General features: G+C 31.9%; 1 protein-coding gene across 5 annotated transcripts in view; it reads right to left on the bottom strand.

The window, feature by feature from the left end:
- Positions 1-26,393, bottom strand: part of LOC118190192 (protein Obscurin-like) — a 735,887-nt gene that overhangs the window by 392,716 nt on the left and 316,778 nt on the right. For 3 of the 5 annotated variants that reach the window (XM_085817106.1, XM_085817107.1, XM_085817108.1), the window contains exon 1: positions 16,188-19,457. The exons of 1 other annotated variant lie outside the window; for it this stretch is intronic. In XM_085817106.1, coding sequence (XP_085673232.1) covers positions 16,188-19,352 — 3,165 coding nt within the window. In that variant the 5' untranslated portion in view covers positions 19,353-19,457. Of the gene's footprint in view, positions 1-16,187; positions 19,478-26,393 lie in introns of those variants that run through there. One more of the 5 variants, XM_085817110.1, reaches the window with a different exon arrangement.

The following is a 26,393-nucleotide window of genomic DNA, read 5'->3' as shown; positions in this document are numbered from 1 at the left end:
CCAAGAGCTGTTGGTAAAATAGAACCCGTAGGGAAATTCCACTTAGCTTATTAAATCCATTAAAAAAGGAATTAGCAAGAATGGAAAAAATGGTATTATAAAGAAAGTTAACCAACCAACAGAATTCGTGAATTCATTAGTGGTAGTAAGGAAAAAGGATGGTAATTTAAGAGTGTGTTTAGATCCTCAGCACCTTAACCAAAATATACTGAGAGAACATTATCATATACCAACCTTTGAAGAAATTTCATTTCAAATGACAAATGCAAAGGTCTTTAGTATTTTAGATGCAAACATTAATTATGGAATATTAAGAATTAGGAAATATTAGATCATAAAAGCATTTTGGCAAATTAAACTGTCAGATTCAAGTTGTGAATTTACTACATTTAACACTCCGTTTGGTAGATATTGTTTCTTGAGGTTGCCATAGGGACTGAGTTCATCACCAGAAGTTTTCCACAGAAGTTTTTTTGAAATTTTTAGTGATTTAGAAGGAGTTCAAATATATATAGATGACGCATTAGTTTGGAGTAAAGATAACAAAGAACATGATTCAAGATTAAAGAAGTTGTTGGACAGAGCCAGAGAAAAGAATGTTAAATTAAATTTAAATAAATGTAAATTTGGGCTGAACGAAGTGAAATATATGGAACATATATTTTCTAAAGATGGTTTAAAACCAGATGACTTCAAAATTAAGGCTATTCTAGATATAAAACCACCAAAAAATGTGAAAGAATTAGAAACTTTCCCAGAAATGATTACATATGTTTCTATATTTATACCTAATGTATCAGAATTGACATCATGTTTAAGAGATTTTTTGAAAAAACAAGTTATCTGGAACTGGAATGCAACACATGAAAAAGCATTTAGAAGACTAAAAGATGTCGTAGTAAATAAACCAGTTTTACAGTATTATGATATAAAAATGCCAGTAGTTTTATCTGTAGATGCATCTCAAGAAGGATTAGGAGCAGTCTTACTTCAGAATAATTTACCAGTAGCATATGCATCTAAGGCATTAACAGATACACAGAAGAATTATGCTCAAATTGAAAACGAAACTTTAGCTATTGTATTTGCGTGTGAGAAATTTCACCAGTATATATTTAGAAAACATATTACTGTGGAAAGTGACCATAAACCACTGGAATCAATTTTCAAAAGCCATTAAATAAATGCCCTGTAAGACTACAAAGAATGCATATAAGATTACAGCCATATCAGTTTGAGATAAAATATAAACCAGGAAAATAACTTTTTATAGCGGATGCATTATCAAGATCCTTCACAGATAAAGGATCTGATTTCTTTGATGGAGACATAGAAGCTCATGTTGTATACCAATGTCTAATGGTAAAATGGAAGTTTTTCAACTGGAAACAGAAAAAGATGAAGAACTACAAGTTTTAAGAAAATTAATTAAAACTGGAGGACCAGATGAAAAATGTATGGTTCCAGAACTGGCAAAACCATATTTTAACTTTAAAGAAGAACTAACAGAAGCAAACGGATTAATATTTAAAAATTCCTGTGTTGTTGTACCAAGAAGTTTACAAAAAGATATGTTAAGTAGAATTAATTATGGTAAGTAGAATTAATTTGGAAGATTTGTCAAGTGTAACAGTGATAAAGCACTTGAAATCAATTTTTGCAAGACATGGTATTCCGAAAATAGTATATTCGGATAATGGTCCACAGTATAATTGCAGAAAATTTAAAGATTTTGCAAGAAGATGGAATTTTGATACCAGAACTTCAAGTCCAAATTACCCGCAATCTAATGGAATGGTTAAAAGACATATTCAAACTGTCAAGCGAATGTTAGGAAAAAGCTGTAATTGACAACAAGGATCCATATTTAGTATTACTGGAATATCGTAACTCTCCTATTTCAGATGAAGTTAAGTCACATTCAGAATTGATGTTTGGAAGAAAAGTAAATGGATTGATGCCTATAAAAGAGAATTTCGTCCAAGCTAAACGATATGAAGACCATAAACAACATTTACTGAAGAGACAAGCCTTACAAAAAAGTTATTATGATAGGAATGCAAAACCGTTAAAACCACTGAAAATAGGAGATCATGTTTACATAAAAGAGAAAGGGGAAAAACTAAATAAAAGAGGGAAAATTATAGAAGAACCAGAAAGACCACGTTCATATAGGATTATAAGAACAGATGGAAGAATTGTAGAAAGGAACAGAAGTGACCTTCTTAAAGGAAATAATCAGAAAGAGTTTGCAATACAAAACAACCATGAGAATGAACTTATAATGAACCCGAGATACATGAAAATAGTAGGAGCACTACAAATTTAGATGTGCCTGTAAGTCCTTCAAAACCTAACAGAAGTGTTGTGTCACCAAGTCGTGAAAGAGGTATAGTATCCTCAAATTTTTCAAATGAATATAACTACGTTACTCGATCTGGTAGGAGTGTTAAGAAACCTTATTATTTAAAAGACTATGTTTAATTTTATTACTATTATTATTTTTTGTAAAAAATCTGATGTGTACACCACATGACTTCCTTGTACGGAATATTAAATTATACGCATTTTTTCTTGCATTTAAACTTATTGGATTCAATTAAATCTACTTCGCCAACAGCGAATAAACCACAATACAATAAATACATTCTTTAAAATTCACTCTAATATTTGTTTACCATAGCGACACTCTGGCGCTAGATTCACTTAACAGTATTAATAATTATATAACAGTTAACTTATATAATAATTATATAACGGAAACTAAGTTAACTGTTATATAATCCAATAATTATATAACAGTTAACTCATATATTTCGTTCATATTATAACTCATAATGCACAAAATTTATATCATTTAAAGAATAGAATTATCTAATCGTTGCCACATATTCTATTCAAATACTATAATAAAGCTAGAATGATGTATAAAAGAAATTAAGCAAACAAAACAAAAAAGAAACAGTTTTTCACAGACGATTCAGTATTTCTCATTTAATTAATTCAGTTCTCACTTCGCGAGAAGGCAAAAATACATAAAAACTCAAAATATCTATATTAAAAATTACGAAGTAAATCTCAAACACTTATTTCCTCGAAAAAATTCCAGAAAGAATTAAGCATGATTTAATTGGAAATAATAAATGAATACGTTATCTTTGTTGTTGCGAAGCTAAGTTTCTCTAGATTGGCAACAAATCCACTAGTCTCCTGTTTCAAATGTAAACATCAATGGCCGCCATTAAAAAAAAGGCTTAGCGGCACTTAGACAACTTTAAAATTGTTGATAATTCTAAAAATATTGAATACAGATTTACTAAAGGCATAAAAACCTTAACCGGAAGATAAAAACAACACAATACAATCATTTTTAAAGCAAAAAATGTACAATTTACAAACATATAAGAGTAAAGAAACTGAGATCACTGAGCCGGGTAACAGAGTGGATATATATATAAATATATTTATATACGTTTGGTGCGGCCGATTGTAACCAAAATACGAGGTGCCCATCTACATGTTATAGCAGTCCTATATACAAAATTTCAACGTCCTGAGGCTACTCGTTTTTGAGTTATGCGAGATACGTTCGTACAGACGCCACGAAAAATTCTCTTCAGAATTAATTTTAAAGCAGTTTTATAATTTTTTTGAAGGAAAAGAGTATTTTATTCTGTCCTTACGAACAGATATGACGCAAAAACATCGTTAAATTGCATTCGATAGCTGTCAAAATGGATATTTTCGTTGAAATATGCTGCCTGAAACTTTTCGCGATTACAATACCTCCTTTTTACTTCGTACAAGGAAGTAAAAATATGAAAGCAAAAATTATCCTTCTTTCCATCTTGCATTCACAAATCATTATGGGAATTTACATTTACAGTTATTAAAGCCTGAAAAAAGCATGTCTGCGATGTTATCGTCATGCGATGATTTGTAGATACTTTATATTTTACCACGATATTTTCGACGACGATGCTTTTAAACTGCGAAGTATTTGAACCGCTTTATTTTCGACAGCGATGTTTTGTACCACGATGTTTTAGAACTACGATGTTTTCTCTTTGCGATGTCTTCACCCACGATGTTTTGTAGCACGTTTTCGCCTTGCGTTGTTTTCTCCGCGACGTTTTCGTCCGCGATGTTTTAGCCGCGATGTTTTCGGCTGTAATCCTACGAGACTCTTGCGGGGCACTCGACGACCCATTCGCACTCGCTGCCCGGCTGTCAACTAGATCCACTCCGCAGGGACTGACTCGCTAGACGAGACACACACTCGATGAGAGACATACACTCGATACTACTACTGACTGCAGACCAGTAGGGTTTATATAGCTTTCGGCTTGTGTTCGAGAACATTCTGAACTAAACCGGTAAGAATTCGTTCCAGAAGGTTCTCCATCCGTCCATGGTATATCGTCAATTTTGTTGCCAAATGTGGGCAAATGGGCGATTTTTCGCCAAATGTGGCAACCCTGCCTTCCCTTGCTACTTTAAGGCAACTCTAAACTGCTTTGCGGGGAAGCCATCTCACCGCGCCTGTATATTTCGTAACACTGCCCCCTCCCAAGGACTGCACGTTCCGGGGAGTACAACCCTTGGTCAGAAGCCAAATTCGATACAAACAAAACGTAATGAAACAAACATAAGGTATAAATAAATAACATAACTAAAGAAACAGATATTTATAGTATGTACAAGTCATATTGTTGGATGCATATTTAATATTTGCATTTCTTTTTTTCTTTGTATATTTTATTTCCTCACTGCTTAATTTTATGTTACGATTTTTGCAATAATCTTGTTACTGGCAACGTGCTTTATTTACTATTAAGTTTGTGTGAGTGGCAACAGTTGTTCATGTTTATGTTTCAGTAGAATAGCGTTCTTAGCCGCACTGTGCTGCAGGCAATTTTTCTCTTAAATATTTCATCTTTTAGAATAGCAATAAAGTTATTATACAAAGCTGATGCTTTTTAGTTCAAGGCAACTATTTGGTTCCCCAGGTGAGGCATTTAATGCTATTTAATGTGTTATTATTATATGCTTTAGAACTGTGTTTAACGAACTTTTAAGTACTGGTACTGCGAATCGTCTGCGTGACGTCAGAAAGATAAGCGGAAATATTTTTTTGCTGCTTAAGTATCTTGTTGAAGTTATTTGTGCTTATTAATCATTATTCATGGTAATAATGACAGAATTAAGTGAATCTGATCTTAAAAGATTAAGAGGACGAACGAAATCTACCCTAACGCGGCTTCACAATAGTTTCAGTAATCAGTTAAGTTTAACGGAATTAAAAGCACGATTAGAAAGAATTGAACAAATATTTAAAGAATTTGATCAATATGATGCTGCTTTACCCGAAGAAGCTTCTGAAATTGCTGAATTCGAAGCTAAATATTTTGAAACGAAAGTAATGTATCAATCCGCCATTGAATCCGTAACGGCCAGAAATGTTTTGATTTCAAATCCCACTGCAGTTGAGGCTAGCTTTAAACTTCCACGTTTAAACATTCCGAGTTTCAATGGTAAATATACCGATTGGCTTAATTTTAAAGATCTGTACATGGCGACAGTTCATACCAATCAGTCATTAGCGAAAATTCAGAAATTCCAATATTTGATAGGACTTTTAAAAGACGAACCAGCTGCTATTATTAAGCACATTCCGATTTCCGAAACTACATACGATGAGGCTTGGGACAAATTGAAGAATCGTTATGATAGAAAAAATCAAATTGTAATGTCGCTTGTCAGAACATTTCTTGAGCAACCCAAAATTACTAGCGCTGATTCTGTTAAGTTAAGAAAACTATCTGATACATCTGATGAAGTTATCCGTGGATTAAAATCTCTTGGCGAAAAGGCTTCGTCTAGAGATGTTTGGCTAATTTATTTTTTGTTAGAAAAAGTCGATCCGGAAACGCGCCATTTATGGTCACAAAAAAATGGTGAAGAAGAATTTCCTACCTTAGAATGTTTTTTGGAATTCTTAAACTCAAGGTGTGTTTCACTTGAAATGTTAAACACTCATAATAATGAAAAGCGAGTATCGCATAAAAATCAGTGCTCTGTTTCGAAGAATGTTTCACATAATAATAAAAATTCTGTTCTAAAATGTCAGCATTGCAATGGTTGTCATTTTTTATCAAAGTGCTATAAATTTAAAGGTGCAGATATTACGACTAGGAAAAATATCATTCGCAAGAATTTATTATGCTTCAATTGTTTCGGAATCATCAATTAAAATTTTGTTCATCGCAGAATGTGTGTTCTATTTGCAAAGCAAAACACCATACTTTACTGCATGAAGATATTAAAAGTAATAACGTAGTTGCGTCAAATTCATCTCCATCTGATGAACAAATTTCTAATTCAGACGAACAAAATAATATTTCGAGTTTTTCTATTCAGGGTCAGAGTACTTCATTTTTACCAAGGTCACGAATGTATCATTCTTTTTGACAGTGGAAGTGAAGCTTCTTTCATCAGTGAATCATTTATTCGACAATTAAATATACGCAGACAAAATGCCCGTATTTGCGTAAAGGGACTTAGTGATTCTGAAGCAGCTTTGACTCGTGGTTATGTAAATGTAAAATTGTTTCCGAAATCTGAGTTGAAAAAAAATGGTGTTTTAATACAAGCATATATTCTTAAAAAATTAACTTCGCATTTGCCTTCAGTAAAGATTGACAGCAAGGAACTTGATTATTTGAATTCAATTAATCTTGCAGATCCGAATTTCAGTACGCCCAAACAAATAGACATGATAATTGGAGCTGACTATTTCTTTTCTCTGCTTCAGCCAGGGCAGATTGTTGGCTATAAAAATGTAATTGCGCAAAATACTATTTTTGGTTGGATTGTATCAGGCAGAATTAAAACAGAAGGCAATACTCCGCATCCCATTAGTGTTAATCGCATTAGTTTACATATTGAGGATAACGTCGATGCAACACTTAAGCGTTTTTGGGAGTTGGAAGAATTAACGTTCCAAAATCAGAAATCAACGATTGAAGAAGAGTTTTGTGAATTTTGAGAGCATTGAATTGAGAGCATTTTAAAGAAAATTATCGAGTAAACGGAAATGGCAGATTTGTTGTCCGACTGCCCATTTTCAGTAATGCTGAAGAGTTAGGCGACTCCAAACCTTTGGCTATTTCTCGTCTTCTATCCATGGAAAGAAAATTTGATTTAGATAAAGAACTTGGTAGGCAATACAAGGAGTTCATGCAAGAATACGAAACTTTAAATCATATGGTTCCAGTTGTTGAGAATGAAGAAAATAAGCAAGTATATTATCTACCGCATCATGCTGTTGTTAAACCAAGTAGCTCTACCACTAAACTTCGTGTAGTATTTGACGGTTCATGTAAACCTAAAAATTCAGTTTCTTTGAACTCTGTTTTAGGGGTAGGTGCAACACTACAACGAGATATATTTTCAATATTGTTCAACTTTTGTATACATAAAATAGCTTTTTCTGCTGACATAGAAAAAATGTACCGCCAGATTTTAGTAGATAATGAGGATCAACATTTACAAAGAATTGTTTGGAGAGAATCTGTTAATTCAAAAATGCAGACATATAAATTATGTACAGTTACATATGGCACTGCATCTGCACCATTTTTAGCAACACGCTGTTTGTGGCAAATTGCTTTGGATGCAGAACAGGATCATCCTCATGTATCTTCCGTTCTTAAAAATGATTTCTATGTAGATGATTGTTTATCTGGAGCAAACAATTTAGAGGAAGCAGTTGACTTATGTTCTAAGCTTTCACAGCTATTAGAGAAACGAGGATTTAATTTAAGGAAATGGAGATCAAACTGCTCAAAGCTTCTCGAAAATTTATCCATTGATAATCATGAAGAAGATGACCTGGAAGTTCACTCAGATGAATGTGCCAAGACTTTAGGGCTGTTTTGGAACTCTACAGAAGACGTATTTTTATTTAACATTTCTATGGATTTTGGGACTGAAATTACTAAAAGAAGGTTCATTTCTCAATCTTCTAAAATCTTTGATCCTCTTGGCTTGCTATCACCATGTACAGTCAAGTTGAAAATATTTTATCAGCAATTGTGGTTTTTAAAACTTGACTGGGATGCCCCACTGCCTAAAGAATGGGAAGAGAAGTTGCAGCGACTTCAAGAAGATCTTAAGGCTCTCAAAAATGTTAAAATTTCAAGGTGGCTTCAAACTACGTCTAACCACATCTATCTGCATGGTTTTTGTGACGCGTCAGAATCTGCTTACGCTGCTGTTATCTACTGTGTTCAACCAACATCTCACGACAGAAATGAAGTCAATTTGGTGGTTGCTAAAACCAAAGTTGCTCCCATTAAATAAGTGTCCATACCTAGAGTGGAACTCCTAGGTGCATTGCTCCTTGCCAGATTAATCAAAGCTGTCCGTAAAGCCTTCTCCAGTACTGAAATTTCCTTTCACGCGTGGACTGACTCTAAGGTTGTTCTCTGTTGGTTAGCAGCTCATCCTCGAAAATGGAAGCCTTTTGTGGCAAACAGGACTTCAGAAATATTAGATGCTATTCCCTATCAACAGTGGAGCTATATTTCGTCGAAACAGAATCCTGCCGATCTTCCTTCTAGAGGAATCGATCCTAAAGTTCTACCGAACATATCCCTATGGTGGCATGGGCCATCATTCTTAGCGTTCGACAGTTCAAAGTGGCCTCTACAATGTTCTGTCAGTAATGAGACTAACAGTGATGCAACTGTCTTAACTGAACAAAGGACAAAATCAATTTTTTGTACAACAGCTTACTTGACTAATGACACTCTGGACAATTTATTTCAGAACTGTTCTTCTTTATCTAAAATAGTTAATGTAATTTCCTTTTGTTTAAGATTTATTTCTAGGTGCAAAGAACGGGTCTTTGGTTCTGAAGATAATAGGTTAAAAAGTCCTGCAGTAGTACCTTCATCTAATGAAAGGCAAGCAGCTATGAAGTTGATCATTAAATGGATCCAGTTTGTGCACTTCCATAAAGATATAAAGGATCTAAAAAATAATTCATCTTTAAGTCCTAAGTGTTTTAAGCTCACTTTTTCCTTTTCTAGATGATGATGGTGTTTTACGGGTGGGAGGTAGGCTGCAAAATTCTGACTTGTCATTCAATGCTAAGCATCCCATAATTATACCAGGTCAACACAGGATTGCTTTGTTGCTTGTTAAACAATATCATGTAACTTATATGCATGCAGGGCCCAGTTTACTAGCTAACATTTTAAAGCAAAGCTATTGGATTGTAAATGGTAAGAAACTTATTCAGTCTTTTATCCATAAATGTATTGTTTGTCACAGATATAAATTGTCATCTAATAATCAGTTAATGGGAAACTTGCCAAAACAAAGAGTAATACTTGAGAGACCATTTTTTAGCACAGATATTGATTATGCCGGTCCTGTAATTTTGAAATGTTACAAAAGTAGTTGCTTTAAGACCACTAAAGGTTATATAGCTTTGTTTGTATGTCTAGCTACCAAAGCTTACCATATTGAGGTAGTTAGCGACTTAACTGCAGATTCTTTCATTGCTGCTCTTAGGCGATTTGTATCGAGGCGTGGTACACCTCGATACTTATTTTCGGATAATGGTACGAACTTTGTTGGCGCAAAAAGAAAATTGTCCGAATTGCAAACTCTGCTACTTTCACTTAACAGCAATGAATTGATTTTAAATTATTTGGCTGAAAATACTATGGAATGGAAAATGATTCCACCTGCTTCTCCCCACTTTGGTGGTTTGTGGGAATCAGGGATCAAGTCCATAAAATTTCATTTGAAAAGAATGATAGGAGAGACAAAGTTAACATTTGAAGAATTAACTACTTTACTAACTCAAATTGAAGCTGTGTTAAATTCACGCCCCTTATCTAAAACTAATCACAATGATGTAGGTAATTTAGATGCTTTGACTCCATCACATTTTTTAACTGGGGATGTTATTACTAGCATCCCAGAGCAGGATTTTTCTAATATTCCCAAACCCACTTTATTAAAACGATGGGAATTATTACAGCAAATGAAACAAGGCTTTTGGAAGAGATATTATAAGGAGTATTTAAATTCCTTACAACAAAGATACAAATGGAAGCAACAACTTCCAAATTTGTCTGTAGGTGATATTGTATTGATTAAGGAGGACAACATGCCTCCTGGTGTTTGGCCTTTAGGTCGCATTGTTGAAATCCATCCAGGAAAGGATGGCAATGTTAGAGTTGTTACAGTAAAAACTGTTAATGGTTATTTTAAAAGACCTATAGTAAAACTTTTACCATTGTCATTGCATCGGGAATGATCTATTGTTAATGCAATGGCAAGGGTGGGAGTTAATGTTGGATGCATATTTAATATTTGCATTTCTTTTTTTCTTTGTATATTTTATTTCCTCACTGCTTAATTTTATGTTATGATTTTTGCAATAATCTTGTTACTGGCAACGTGCTTTATTTACTATTAAGTTTGTGTGAGTGGCAACAGTTGTTCATGTTTATGTTTCGGTAGAATAGCGTTCTTAGCCGCACTGCGCTGCAGGCAATTTTTCTCTTAAATATTTCATCTTTTAGAATAGCAATAAAGTTATTATACAAAGCTGATGCTTTTTAGTTCAAGGCAACTACATATACACAAATTAAACGCATAACAGTTTTAAATTATACAAATTAAAGTCTCAATTAAAATCTAATCTCTAATTAAATCTAAAATATAATACCAAATTAAAGTCTAATTTCAGTCTCTGTCTTTTCATTAAAATATACCCGGGTCAAATACGTTTCCACTGCAGTTCTCAGATGTATTTCTGTTTTGCATATCACAGTCTAAAGATTCAGTCCTTTCAGACTTTTCATCCACAGGAAAATCTAAAACAGTTCGTTCACAACTCTGTAGATCACTCGCAGCATGCGTATAGTTCACCTCGGTATCTTTAGCAGATGGCACATGCTTATTTACCTCTATTTCCTGAAAGCCAGTTCTGCTGTTTGCACCAGAATCGCAAAAAGAATCAGATCCTTTACTAGCCGAAATATCCAGATTTAGAATCAAGTCCTTGTCTGCGCTATGAGACGCACATTTTATGAAAAGTGGGTGAACTGTCTTGCAATACTGGAGCATTCTGCGTAAGCTGTACATCAGCTTTTTCCACCTCAGCGTCACATGCACTTTCAGATGGTTCAACACTTGCTAACTACAGCTTGGTAATTTCACTATCAGTTTTGACAAACTTAACAGTCGCATTTTCATTTTCTTCCACTTCAAGCAGAGAATCAAAAGCTTCTTTCCCGTCTTTTATTTCTTCATGTTTTCGTTCTTATTCTTATGATGTTTAGATGTTAGATGTTTCCCGTTAGATGTTTCATCCTTAATTTCTTGATCTTTCTCAGACAATTCATTAGCTACTTCCTTCTTTTGTTCATCCTTTGATTGTTCAGATACCACTTCTTTCATTTCCACATCATAGCTCCATTTTCAGCTGTTGGAGTTGCTCTCGCACATTTTCTTGGCCGCCATTTATCTCTTCTCGTCGGCCTTTCTTCTCTTCTAGTCCGGCTTTGATCTCAGCTGTCATCTCTTTATATCCAGCTTTTATCTCTTTACATCCAGCTTTTATCTCATCATATCCGGCTTTCATCTCAGCACATCCGGCATTTATCTCAGCATATCCGACTTTCAATTTCTCCTGTCCGGCTTCAATCCTTTCTTGGAATTCAGCAAAGGCAGTCACGAGCTGTCTTAATAGATCTTCCATTGGTCTTGTCACTGGCATTCACCGTCAAATCCCACTTCTGACACAAATAGAAAGTAATGTTTTCTATATATTTTATTTTATTTTTATTATATTTTATATTGTTTGTATAGACTATATTTTACCTATATGTAGATATATATACGTTCTGTATTTTTTTTTACTTTTGAATGATTTAAGTTTAAAGGTGCATTTTTTTCACAGTATTTTTAACGTGTACAAGAAGGATATTGAAGACGTAGAAAATGAGCAATGAATGTTTACGTTTGCGCATCCTATTGTTGCTGCTACTCTTCCTTTTATTCTAATACTCTCGACTTATCTTCTTTGACATCTACTCTGAACACTGAAACCTGCAACATACTAATTTTCAGCACTCTGGTGCTTGAGGAATACGATATCGTTACTGAAGTTAATTTTCAGAAAGGTACTATGTTACTAATATTATCGTTCTTTTTTATATTTTTTCAATAAAACCTTTTTATTCAAGACCAAATTCTGCTTATGACACTGCATCATATTTGTTTTATAATTTTGATATAACAAGGTAAATCCAGTATTCATTTAACATGATTTACGTTGATCTAACTCCATTCAAACGAATGATATCTTTCTTAAAACGCTCCTTAGAATCTAATTATTAAAAATTGTTCAAAAGCTGTTTTTAATAATCATATATATAAAAAAATGACGTTTCACTTATAACGAAGTTTTCCGAAGTAGTTTAAATTTTGTAAATACAGAATTTGTGTACTAAAAGTTTTAAAATAAGCTCCACATTAGCAAAACTACGCAAAAATCTTCGGCAATTTGTTTCTAGAAAATCAACAAAAGTACTTTCATTACTTTACAAAACGTTCTTTAATCTATTAGCCTAAAAGGTAAATGTAATCTAAATGGGAAATATAGTGCAAAGATTTATGAATAAGAATATATTTATGGAGAAACCGTACAAATTTTGTTTCATTCAAAATCGTGATAAAACCGTGGCAACGAAACTGTGAGTAAGCACATACGTCGTTAAGAAAATTTATATATTTTGCCCATAACGTTTTCATGACCTAGTAATACAATTTTTTGTAAATTAAAATTTGTTTTATGGATGTCTATTATATTTAAATACATGAAAAAAGAAATAGAGATTGAGAAGAATGCTTAGGTCTATGCATTCCATGTAAATAATCAGTCTTGTATCTTTCCTAACTGTACTTCTTTTCTCATTGCACAATCCAGTTCCTTAATTTTTCGAGAATATATTTACCTGAAAAATAGTACTGGATGTACCACACGAAAGCTCTGATGTGGAATACAAATAACAGAGACTACAAATATTATATTCTCTTATAAAAGAGAGAATTTATTCTAAGGTTTGAGGGCGTTTTTTAAATGTTTTACAGGAAATACGGAAAAATAACAAAACTTTATATGAATACTTATTATTTCTTTTTTTAAGTCCATATTTTGATAATGTCTATAGATAATGTTATTAATTGTATGAATCTAATGATTCACTCTATATTGCAAGATAATTAATTGCAACTTCGAAATGAATTTATCAAGTCAATGGAATTATTTTATTTTATCTTATTTTAATTTTTTAAGCATATTGCAGACCAATCCGACAAAGACGGTTTCCCACAAAACTTCTAATACTGTAGGTCGTCGCTGTTTGTAGTTGGTAACTGATTAAGGTAACGCACAGTCCTGCCTAAGGAAGGTACCTGATTACTTACCCAAGGAGAAGTCCTTTCGTATAACAGAAACTGATTCTTACGATGGAAGCTTGGATCTTGATTATTTCTTATTAGGAACAAATAAGTTCGCAAATAAATTCTTTAAAAAAAAAAAAATCTTAGATAGTCATCTAAGACTTTATTTATTGAGCTAAAGTTTATGGAGTCTCGGATTACGAACACTTAAGTCGACAACAAAAGATTTTCAAAAGATTCTGACTTAAAATTAGTACTCAGAGAATTCTAGAAACATCACTTAAATATTTTCCGTACTTTAACTCTCACTAACAAAACTTCGCAATAAGTGACAGGATCATGAATTCGGCCTGGAGTAAGTTGTGTGCCAGACTGAGATTTCCAAGGTTTCTAGGCGAAGCCGTGGGTCCAGAAGTAAGTAATAAAGACAAAAAGGAGTTATTAGAAGAAATAAAAATTAACTCCACAAGAAAAAACTTAAACACCTTTAAAAAAAGCAACAAAAAAAAAAGTTGTCTTTTCTCTCCCACACCACTTTTCCATTTATGTCGTCCTTTATGATTTGTACGGGCGTAGTGGATTTAAATTACATTTTCATCTATTATATCTGTTTAATATCGTTTTTACTGTTTTGGCTTAGATTTAATGATTTCCGTTATTTTTATTATAAATATGCGCACAAAATATTGTTATAAATTCTAAATGAGCGATCATCTGTGGTCCAGGAACGAATTAATCAGTTTTGCATTAATGACCGTGAGGAAGTTTAGGTTTATGAGCATTTCGTATGACGAAAAAAATTCATTTGTTAGTCTAGGTTTCGCTGCATTTATGTTACATATGCGGCAAACCACGAAAGCGTCATATAGCCAAGCGTTCGTTTGGACATAATTTAATATTAATAAAAGTAATTTCAATTTCTTTTTTTAAATTTTTGAAAACTCGGCATTTGATCATGGCCTCAACATGGACTGGAGCCTCAACATGGTGAACCAGAAAGTTTTTATTATCGTTCAGTTCACCATGTTCAGTGCTAGGATATCATGATGAGATACTACCTCTAAATATAGTAAATTGTTTTAACAGCATTATATATTAAAATACCACCGTGAATCCGCTGGAGAAACTTATCTTTAAAAATTATATTCAAATTTTTTTCTCAGTTCATGGCTTTGGGGAAAAAAGTATTCTTTTCCTGTTAAAGTAAAAAATATACTCATACTTCACCTACTATAACTATGTTTTTTCATTTTTTTCGTCAGCCAAAAATATCTCGTTAAAGCGTCTGTAACTTGTCTTCTTTTCAGATCAATGTTTTTCTTGCACGCTATAGATGAGACGCTTGAAAGAAGTTTTGAGGTCAAAATCTTGGTGACTTACTTTTTATAATATATAGTTGGCTGAGATGCTTTTAATATATCTTCCGTGTGTCTCTAGATAAAAAACTTCCCTTTAAGTGTCGTTTCTTGAAATTTTTATGTTAGTCTGATGACGTATTTTCTTCGGATTATGTTTCTTTTTTCATTATTTAAAAAAAAGAAGTATTATGAAAATGTATTATTACTAATGACTTCGATTTTCCTATTTAGTTCCTTTATCCAAAGTTTTGAGAACTTCTAAGGAGGTTCTTTAGAAGCAAACAAATGGAAATGTGAAGCGTTTTTCACATTACATCAAATTACTCCTACAATTGTTTCCATTATTTACATCAAACAACAAAGTTGAAATTATTTCGATTTAATTTGCCCTGACTTTTATAAATAACTAAAAGAATTACTAAAATCTTACACATTCATTGATTTTTCTGCGCGAGGTCATTCCTAATTTTGAAAGTTAAGATATTAGTATGATTAAAAAACTTACTACTTCAACTACTGGCCATAAATGTAAAAAACAATATCATATGACATGCTGTATTTGGGCGAGCATAGACGATCATGCGGAAGAGCAAAAATAAATGTAACAATAAGCCACTGCATTTAACAGATTACAAAGTAGTTTGTATGATCAGTATATACTAATTTCACAATGTGTTTAACCTAGCCTAACTATTTATTATATTAGAAAGTAATATAATAAATAGTTAGGCTAGGTTAAACACTATTAACTATTATATTCGAAAGAATGAAGATAAGTGAGCAAGCTTCTTTCAAGGTTACACAGAAACGACTCTATATTAAAATCATCAAAGGGGCTCTAGGATTTTTTAAATATAACTGGTTTCAAAATACATCATTGTAAATGATCTCTTACAATTACTTTATGCGAGAGACAACTGGAACTGAAAAAAATTTAAAGAAAATCTACTTAAACATGTTAAAAATGCTATTCGTATTCCATTTGTCAATCACAACAAATTTAACATGATAAAGATTTAGTTTCACGGTCAGAAATTTAATGTGAGAACAGAAAGTATGTAATTATTCCTTTATGTTTGTCCTTTCAACGGCTTTACCATTCGTAAATGAAAAGTTCAAACAAAAGCAGCATAACTATACCTTTGTAATACTTTAGATTAGCTCACCATTAAATGGTAAGTACTCTCAAACATTTTTCGTTAGCTAGCTTCAGCAATTATTTAGAAAGTATGTACGTTATCTCAGGTTATACATTAAAAATTTTACTTATTTTGATGGAAAGATAAAAGAAGATAAATTATAGCATTGGCAAGAAAAATACAATAAAAAATAACAAACCTGGAAAAGTTCCGTGTTCCAGTTGGCGTTTGCCATTGTTTTCATGCTCTCCTTCTGCATTCTTGTGACGCTATGTGGCGGGAACGAATAATCATTCTCAGACCTCGAGGAGATAAATGAATTCTCTTTTTCAAGCAGGTTACAAGTGACAGGTAAACGTTTCTTCAAACTGAGAACTACAGAAGATTCTGTCAACATAGGTGTATCCTCAAATAATATCGTATCCGTTGCGTTAAATGGAATGTGGGAATCGCGAAATACAGGAACTACTGATCCTGAGACGTTTTCAGTATTTATGTTTTTAATAAGTTCATTACTTATTAAATTTATGTTTTTTACAGAAGAGCCTTCATATCGATCACAAGAAAATACCGCGTCGTTAATGCAATCGGTTTCTTTAATTGATTGTGTGGAAGAACTAACATCTGGAGCTGAAATTTTCCCATTTATAGCCTCATTTATTGAAAAGGCCTTTTGGCCTAAGTGATCTTGCGATACAATACAAGTAAGGCTTTCTGATGCTTCGCAGATATTAGACTCAGAGTTATGAGTTTTATAATTTAATATTTCTCCAGCTGAATTTTTTTTCTCGTCTTTGTTTGTAATATCCCGCACAACTGTTACATTAGTAGTATCCTTCGCAATGCTATTTATTTCTGCAAAGCTTTTCGGTTTTTCTGTGTAGATATTCATAATTTGATTTTCTTTTTTCGATTTGCTAAGTACTAGGATATTTTCTCGATTTTCAGTAACAAATTCAGATGTATTATTCCATTCCATATATCCTTCTTTATTTAAAGAACTTTCTTCTTCCAAATTATTTTGCTTAAAATCATAAATTTTAGAATTGTAGTTAATACTATTAGTCACAGTATTGTTATTTATGCCATTATTAGACTTATAATCAATATGTTTAACATCTTCACTACCTCCATTAGTAGTTAGCGATGATGCAGTTTCATTACGATCATTTTCTCCTGTTACTAGAACAGCAGCAGTTTCTCCTTTTGACAATCGCTTAGCTTCATTTTCACTTAGGGAAACACGTGATGAGTTTCTAATTGCTTTTAAATCTTCAGTCATATTAAGATTACTTGAAGTTTTAACCGAATCAACTATTATTTCATTAACTCCTTCAGACATCTCAGCTGTTTCGTCTGAAAACATTTCTTCTGAAATAGTTGCTATATTTAGTCTATTATTATTAAGATTTTGAGCTGTGTTTTGCCAATCACTAATTGACTTAAATTCAGCAAACTCTTTTTCAGAATATGGAATATTGGTCAAAAATGAATTTTCATTTGTCATAGGTTTAGATTCTAAACATGATTGGTTTATGTTATCAGTTTCAATTAAACCTTCTGCATTTTTCGTGATTTCACAGTGAGAGGCTTGCTCATACTCCTTCTGATCATTAATATTAAGAATGCAGTAGTTATTTGTTTCATCACCTGTCTCGATGCTAAAATTCTGAAATGCTTGGAAACTTTTATTTTCCTTCTTTTGGGAAAGTATTGAATCTGAAATAGTATTAATACTAGAATTTGAGTTAACTTTTACAGGAACAATAGTATTTTTTACAGACTTCATTACTTCTTGTAAGGTACCATCTATGACCATTTCATTTTCGGTTTCAACTATGTGACTTAAAGCCACTTCAGTTTCCCTTGCTAATTTCAAGTTATCCGTATTTATATGACGTATTTTTGAAATGCGTTCTTTTCCTGAAGAAGGGTTTGTTGTACTGAAATTTGATTCAAATAGCTTCTTTTGAAGTAATGTGTCAGTTGAATCGTTTGTTATTTTTTCAAAATTACTAATAGTTACTGAAGTCTCTTCATTTTTAAGTTCAGATATGTTTGATGATATCATAGGATATTCAACCTTACATTTGTAGCCTTTAGTATTATCACCATATGAGCTTTTTAATGGTGGTTTAGCAAATTCGGAATTCACTGTTGCTGCAGATTCGTCATTCTTCCCATTTTTAGAATTATTTAGGAGAGAAGATGCAGGAAATGCAGCTTCAGACATACTAAAATTCATTGCCACTAAAGCATCATCATTTGGCGAAATGTACGTACTTTCTACTTTTTCTTTTAAGTGGCTGAAATCAAGTTCCATAACTTCACTTTCATCAAAAGCACCGACCAAAGTAAGCCTATTACCAGATTCTTTATTTTGATACGTATTGAATTGACTGAATTGTTGTTTATATTTTTCGAGCCTACTCAGCTGAGGTTTTGAAGCCTCTATAACTTCCACTGCAATTTCCAAATTCTCTTTTTCTGACTCATGGATTATATTCTGCTCTTTTATAACTGGATCTCTATATTTCAAAAGCTTTTTATTATTAGACAGCTCATTTTCTTTATATTTATGTTTAGCAGGTCTTTTTGGTCGCGATTTGCGAATATCCTGCAAAACTTCCACATTTTCCTGAATTTTATCGAATAACGCGATGTTCATCTCTGTATCTTTAATTTCTGAAGCGGACTTTTTTATTTCCTTCAACGTCTTGATGCATGAAGGAGTGTAAGCAACTGCTAAATCTCTAACCATTCCAGCTTCTAAACTTACAGGTAATGTATGCCTTCTTTCATACTTAGACCCAACACTTTTCTTTTTTGTTTTGATCTCTCTTAAAGCTGCAGGAAAAACTGAACCTTCTTTGCTATATATAAATAAATACTCACTACCTTTTAACCTCAAAACATCTTCAATGCCACCCCTAACAATCAATTCCACTTCAGATGGAACGATGACATCAGCCATGGCTTCTTCTTCTGTTACAGATACCATATCATTCACTGCTTTGTCTGTCGTCGCTCCCAAGACAGGATATAAATACTTGTGTCCGGCCATCGCTTTATACTTCGCTGTTATGCGGCAATGGAAATCGTGCTCAGTAACCATTCGAGTTTTACCATCTAAATCAATTATTGGATAGACATACTTATAATCCTTACAATGTTGATGTTTCTCAGTAATTCTACAACCAGACACATTTTCGAACTTCGGAAAATCATCAGATGAAGGAACATAATGATGCTCGTCCATAGAATGACTTTTCCCCGTGATTCTACAAAAAGGTAAAGTACTGGATGGGCGAAATGCATAAATACTAGCAAAAGATGGAGGTCGTTTTCGTTTTGTAGGTTCCATTTTGTAACAGTAAAATTAAAATTCTGTCATTATGAATCTAAACTCACAGAGTTTTGTTTTGTTTATATATTTTCTTCCTGTTTTAGAACTTAATAAATTTGCATGGAAGTGTTCATTCAGTGTCGTACTCAAGGAGCAACATAACCAGATACAAAAAAAAAAAAAAAAAAAAAAAAAAAAAGTGAAAACATTAAGACAAGAAATAATGATAAAATACTAAACAAAAAAGCTTAATAATTTGTGCGCAATTTACTAATTCTTTACTATTTAGGTTGAAAAAATAAACAAATTGAAATTCAAATCTTAAACCCAATATTAGGACTAAACTTTAGGAATAAAAAGATACTGATAAAACTAACAATAATTTTATCACAAATTCTTCTCAAATAATATCTTATACCTGAGTTTCAAAATATTTCTTTTTTAGCTAAAAATAATTATAAGACAAGTTTAGCTCTTTTCTTACATAGCTCACACATTTCAAAATTGTTATCAAAATTAGAACTATTATTAAAAGAATAAAAGTATTTCCTCAAACCTGAGTGGATTCCCACATTCCATTTCAAAATAGCGAGTTTCAGCGAAATAACTTCGATATTCGTTCAGCAACACTGAAATTTTATCCGCATTTTTTGTCAACAGATACAGCAGCAAATTATTTTTGTCGAAGTTGCAGTTATACTCCAAACTTTAGATCATGATATTGTTAAAGTATCTCATACACTGATATTATTTCGGATTTTATTCCAAGTGCATGCTTCGGCAACCAGCTCGCCAATGTGTGAGGAGGACCCGAAACTTATCGAGCAAGAGGGGAATGACGTCATATGACTCACAGCTTGCATCTTTCCCCCCTACCTCCTAACCTTCTGTTTTCTTCTCGGAGAAACACAGGTAAGGTGAACATTTCAGGGATGGTTAATTAAGTACCTTCTAACATGGAAATACAAAACACTTCTGATGCTTGGTTGTCATCACGTACGTAATATAATAAATTACTAAGAAAATCATAAACAGTCGTACTGATTTCTTTCCTTTCAATTAGTATAAGCATTATCGGTATTGCAGTTCATTTATTTATTCAGGTTTGCATATCTTTAATTTAAAAATTAAAGCCTCTTCTGGCCAAATACACTTGGAAAAGAGAGCAGAAATTCCACGGGCATATATATATATATGTGCAGAAATTCCCCTGGCATATATATATACGTGTGTGTGTGTGTATTTAAAATCTTACAAAAATGTGTCTCAAGTTATATTTTTATTCACATTTTTGTAAATAATAGAAAATGGTTTATGTTGCATCACTGGAAATAAAATTTATATTCAATGTAATACATTAAATAAAATCATTTTATAACTTTATTTGAATGATCTATCAATTATCGGTTTAAAGATAAACAAATTCTAATTAATTCGCAATCATTTATGAGAAAAAGTTATTTACTTCATAAAATTTTACAATACATGAAAAGAAAACAGAAAAATTGCCTTGAAAAAAGTGTAAAAATTGCTAGGCATTTTTGGAGCCGGAAAAGATGAAAAATGAACTATACCCTCACCAGGATTCAAGCCACAGCTCTTCCGCTTGCTAGTTGATGTGCTAATCGCTTATGCCAAGACAGCATGCACGGAGGAATGCGATAATTCCTTTCATTCTACCCACTTAAAGAGCGACCGGGGAGAAATCTGATGACGAATTATCTTGTACCTCAATTTAGTTTGGGCATTATTCTAGACACTTATAGAACTTCCGAAACGAGAAACGCGAGATAGCAACTATGCTTTTGTCAGAATTCGAACTACACAGTAGCTAGGGGTAAAAAACTTTTATACCACAAAAGCACGTTATGGGAAATGAGATAATTCCATATAAAGGATGCGCTAATTTTTTTCTCCTCAGCAAAAAATGGTACTTTTCCGTTTCGCCGGCGCAAATCTCGCCAAGCAGACTTTATTGGCGACAACATACAGTATACACATAAAAAATATTAAAAAAATGTTAGTTCTAAGAATTCCTTTTTTGAAGGCATAAACATTTTAATATCGCTTAAAATTTTATAAAAAGCCAATAAATAAAGACAATAAATTTGTAAAAAGACATTAATTTAAGAATTTACTATGCTTTCATGGTTCAACATCCTGATTCGCCGGTTTATATCACGTGACACCAAGCGATCTCATCTCACGTAAACTACTCTACAAAAATCTAATGCTCTCAGTAATTATCTACATTAATTTCAAGTTAAATCTTAATTTGGAACACAAGTTTAAATGCAAGAAATATTTCAATTCGTACGAAAAGCTTACTCAGAAATTATGTAAAATTGCAGTGCTTTACTTCGCTAATGCATTCTCGTTAGAATTGATGAATTTAACCCTTGACTTTACCTTTTCTGTATTTTCGGCTTCGGGTTAAGCGCTGTGATTGCATCCTGATTGACTTAATTACCGAAAATGGCCTTAGACATAAAACTGAACTATCTGATAAAAATTCTATGTAATTATATGCCAGTATTGAAAGAAACAATCAATCTGATAAGAAAAAGCTGCGACTTGTTTTGAAAATGAGGCTTAAAAGGTTACCAGCGAGAATATTCCGTTTGGCATCGGTTGTACCATTATTGGCGACTTTATCGCTTGCGCCGGCAAAACGGAAAAGTACCCAAAAAATTTTAGCTGAAGTTTTAAAGAGGAAAGAATTATTTTTTGCACATAAAATATATCACTGAAATTACATCTCTCGACAATGTGAAGAAGTACAACCTAAATATGAATTTTCATAAAATTTGACTCATACATTAAAATATTTCAAAAAATTAAGAAAGTTTTTTAAAAAGGACGGTAAATATCAAACTGTATTTAAAAAAATGAATCTACATTAAAAAATATGATAAACCTAAAACCACAGTTTAAATATGTGAAAACACTAGTTTTTAAATGACTTTTGCATAATATTTACTTTTATATTTATTTTCCCGTATTTTCTCAATAAATTATGTTATTCATAACAATCAAAACAATCTAGTGTACTTGTTTCAATGAGCGCGCATTTAACTAGTAAAGATTTAAAAATAATTTTTCTTATGTAATATGATTTCCTCCTTAAAATATCTTTCTATCGTTACACGGGACTTTACATAAAAAAATTTCACCAGCAGCAAAATGGTTGACCGGAAAATATCTTTCCCTTAGAAAGTCCTCTGCGGAGTTAAAGCACGTTTCCTAAAGCGATTTTCGCATATTTTGATATAATAAATTAGCTGACTGACTGTATATATATAATACTTTGGTCACACCAAGGTTTTTTTTTTTTTTTTTTTTTTTTTGATGCTGTATAATTTGGAAAGTAAATTAAGTGATACAACACTAGAGAGAACTTTATTCATGTTTCCTTTAATTTTAAAGTTAATTTAATTTTAACTTAATTTAATTTAATTTTTGCAGATTAAAAATTGTGCACATTGCACCATAGGTTTTTTTTTAATTAAATTAAATTTGTTGTTAGCCCCAAAGGGACGCTAATCCCATATGGAATATTAGCCTCGAAACAGCATTTTGCTTTAAATAACTATAAAGGACATATTTCTTTTCAAATTGTTGCTACCGAATATTATAGCTAAAGGAATTAAATAATGAAGAATTTGTATGGATGTATGTATGTTTCTCGCCTTGTGAAAAAAATCAACGGTACCTAGAGCCAATATAAAATATGAAAGCTTTAAGATTTTATATATATATTATTTTTGTTGTTTTCAGTAGAACATAGTAAATGCACTTAATACAAATAAATACGAGAACACATTGTGACCTCACAAGCTTAGTCCAATCCATTTATTGACGTCACTTAGCTCCGCTTTCGCAATGTTGTTTATGCAGCGTATTCTGAGATTTTACGCTTATAATTTAAAATAACAGCTTTATTAGGTAAATTGCCACCATACTGAATTACGATCACACCGAAGTTTAACTAAAATCATAATTATGAAGCTTAAATATATAGTAAGAAAATATAACTTATTGTATTTTAGTGTAATATTATACGTTTGCAGCAATATATTTTACACTTTTGAGAATGGGAAATAATATGGATGCTATTATTAATATTAAACGCAAAGTTACATGAATTAAGAAACGGTGAATAATTCAAAAATGTATTAATAAGTATTAAAATATTGAACGGTGAAAGGGGAAAAAATATGAACCATTTACACATATTAAAATATGAATAATAACACTGAAAGGCCTACAGTTAAGTAAGGTCTGAATTTACATATTAATTCCTTCGACTGGCCAAGTAGCGCGATTTAGTGACAGTAATGGATGACCGTGTCTTTTCGAATTTCGTAATTACGACATTCGATTGGCAAACCTTGCCGAATTTTCTGCCAATGGTCGACAGAATAATACGAAAATACCGTTAGGTCATTAAGAAATGTAACAAAATTACATTAAAAATAAATTAAAATTAAATTTAAAAAAAAGAAATGTTTAACATATTTATCTGGAGATAATAATATAACTTCTAAATGATTCAGAACTCATTCATAGATAAAAGTTTACATTTTCCATATTATTATCCATTTGCAGACGTTTGCCCAAAGTCAGTATGTAATGATTTTAATCAGGCCGTTAGTGTAGATTCACAGGTACAGCTTCTTCGAATATGAATAACAACGAATCCAATAAATTCCATTCTAAAGAGTTTATTTCAACTTGAGTTTTTAATTCATAAATATCAGCCTTCATAGCATGCAAAAACGTAATGTAAAAGAAGAAAGAAATCATCAAGAAAGAATCAAGGAATGCCATATATAGATGATTTTAACGAATCCAGCTTGTGAAATTTCATGGTTCAAGTCAGTAATTAATAACTAAAATGAATCTGCATTTATTGCTTTTAAATCGATGAGTTTGTTAATTAGTTACAGAATAAATTTTAAAGAAAAAGTAAATATCCACTTGGATTCTTATTAATTTTTAAATATAAATATCTCATCTTTTGCACAGCGGTAACACAATGCTTTTAAATCACTAAGCTTTTAATCAAACGTTCGTTAAATTAATATATATCTATATATAAAGAATATATTATATCTCTTGTTTTGAAGGTCAAGTGTGAAAAATTTCATCAAGATCGAAAAAAATCTGTAGATTTGAATGAAAGACAAACGAATTTGAATAAAAAATACTGTTCTTTATTGTTAGCATAAATTTAGGTATTTTGCATAATGAAACTCGAAAGGCATACGAAACGAACGTGCTCCAAGATATATATATTGGCGAGAGAAAGTAAAGTTTGTGTGCAATGCAGTATATTCGATTTTCACCCTAGCTACTTGTACTTGGGCCAAAGGTCTAAATCAAGTTCTCTTTTCAAGTACGATGGCAAAGTATGTTGCTGTTTTCTTTTTCTTATTGCCTAAAATATGTAAGCCTGATGATATTTAGGACTGATGATGATTCTATGTAAGTTATTCTTATCAATACTTCAGTGTTTTAATGTCCGTGAAGATTATTACTTTTTGTTATGCTTAAGTTAAGCAAAATTATCCTATTTTATTAAATAAAGATTTCGTAGTTAACTTTTTGACTTATGGTTCTTTAATGAAAACTGTGCTTGAGGAAACTTACTCATTACGCCTTCAGTGCTAATGCACAACCAACATTTATTTACATATATTTGTAGGCATTTAGCGACGAATAAAAATCGTTGCAGTTTAAAATTTAGCCAAATTTTATAATTTAAAAAAGTAGCCAAATTTTACAGTTTGAGAATTATTAACTTTGTTTTATAAAGCATTGAAAAATTATTGATAAAATATTTATTTTAATAATTTTATTTTCAACTTTGATAGTCTTTCATATTTCTTTAGGCGTAAACGTCAATACATATAATAAAGGTTAGTAGATCCCAATAAATCAAAATGTTACTAAGACCATTTAAAGTGCATTTTAGTTATATTATATTTGTATCTATTCAATTACTTTGTATCTATTGATTCTTATTTTAAGTTTAGCACCTTGTTTATTCGTATATTTTATGTATTGTATTACATATATTGTTTTACACTGCGTCGGAGAATTTGATTTCCATTGATTGAATACAAAGATTTATGATACAAAGATTTAAATTCAAACATTTTATTACTTTGCATTTTTTACATCTTGTCATAGGAGTTTTATTCAAAAAGGCGAGACAGACGAAACGCGGTCTAATTGAATTGTTGTTGATTTTATGGAAACAGACTAATTTTCTTTGAAACGTCAGGATCTTTCCTAAGGAATCGACTAAAATTTTTATGTAAAATATTTTACCATTTTTATATTTTAAATTCTTCTTCAAATTTAAAACACATTTTAACTTTTGCGTACAGCCTTTACTAAGATTATACAATACGTACAACCTTTGCTAAGATTTACACTTACAAAAACCTCCCATTTCAAAAAACAATTTTTCGTTTTAAATAATTTTCCATTACATTAATGTTTTCTTATCCTTTCCTAGGAGATAATCCTATTGAAATTATATATGTATAAATGAATAAAAGTTATTAAAATAAACCTCATAAAAACTCTCAACACAATTTTCCGGTTGAGAATTGTTCAAAATTCAATCAGCTGTTTATTTATTAATGGAATTATTGATATTGATATTAATCTAGAAACTGTATGAAAATAAAAATTAATTCTTTAAGAAGAAGAAATTTCTGTTCAAATAAAATATCCTACATTTTCATTAAGATTTTTATTAATAGGTGTCATGTTAGCACCTTCTACTTATATGGCATGCTAATTCCCCTGCTATCACTCTCAAAACCTCTTTCATCAGTCGTTGTTTCCAACAGGACATTATTACTCCTTTTCCCATTTTGAAGAAGCCAGTGGGTTTATTAAACCGCGCCGTCTCAAATCTGTCTCAAGGCATGTGTACCCTTCTGAACCTCATCATCACTAGAATCACCAAGATGTGAGGATAGAAGCAGACGCTTTAAGTAGAAAGTCAGAAGGATGCTAAATTTAATCGATCCACTCCCGTTT

Source organism: Stegodyphus dumicola, chromosome 5, assembly GCF_044657685.1.
Source record: "Stegodyphus dumicola isolate Sdum_Otavi_A_Nest chromosome 5, ASM4465768v1".
NCBI classification, from domain to species: Eukaryota; Metazoa; Arthropoda; class Arachnida; order Araneae; family Eresidae; genus Stegodyphus; species Stegodyphus dumicola.
Note: the sequence above shows the minus strand (reverse complement) of the source record. Positions and strands in the feature narration are given on the sequence as shown.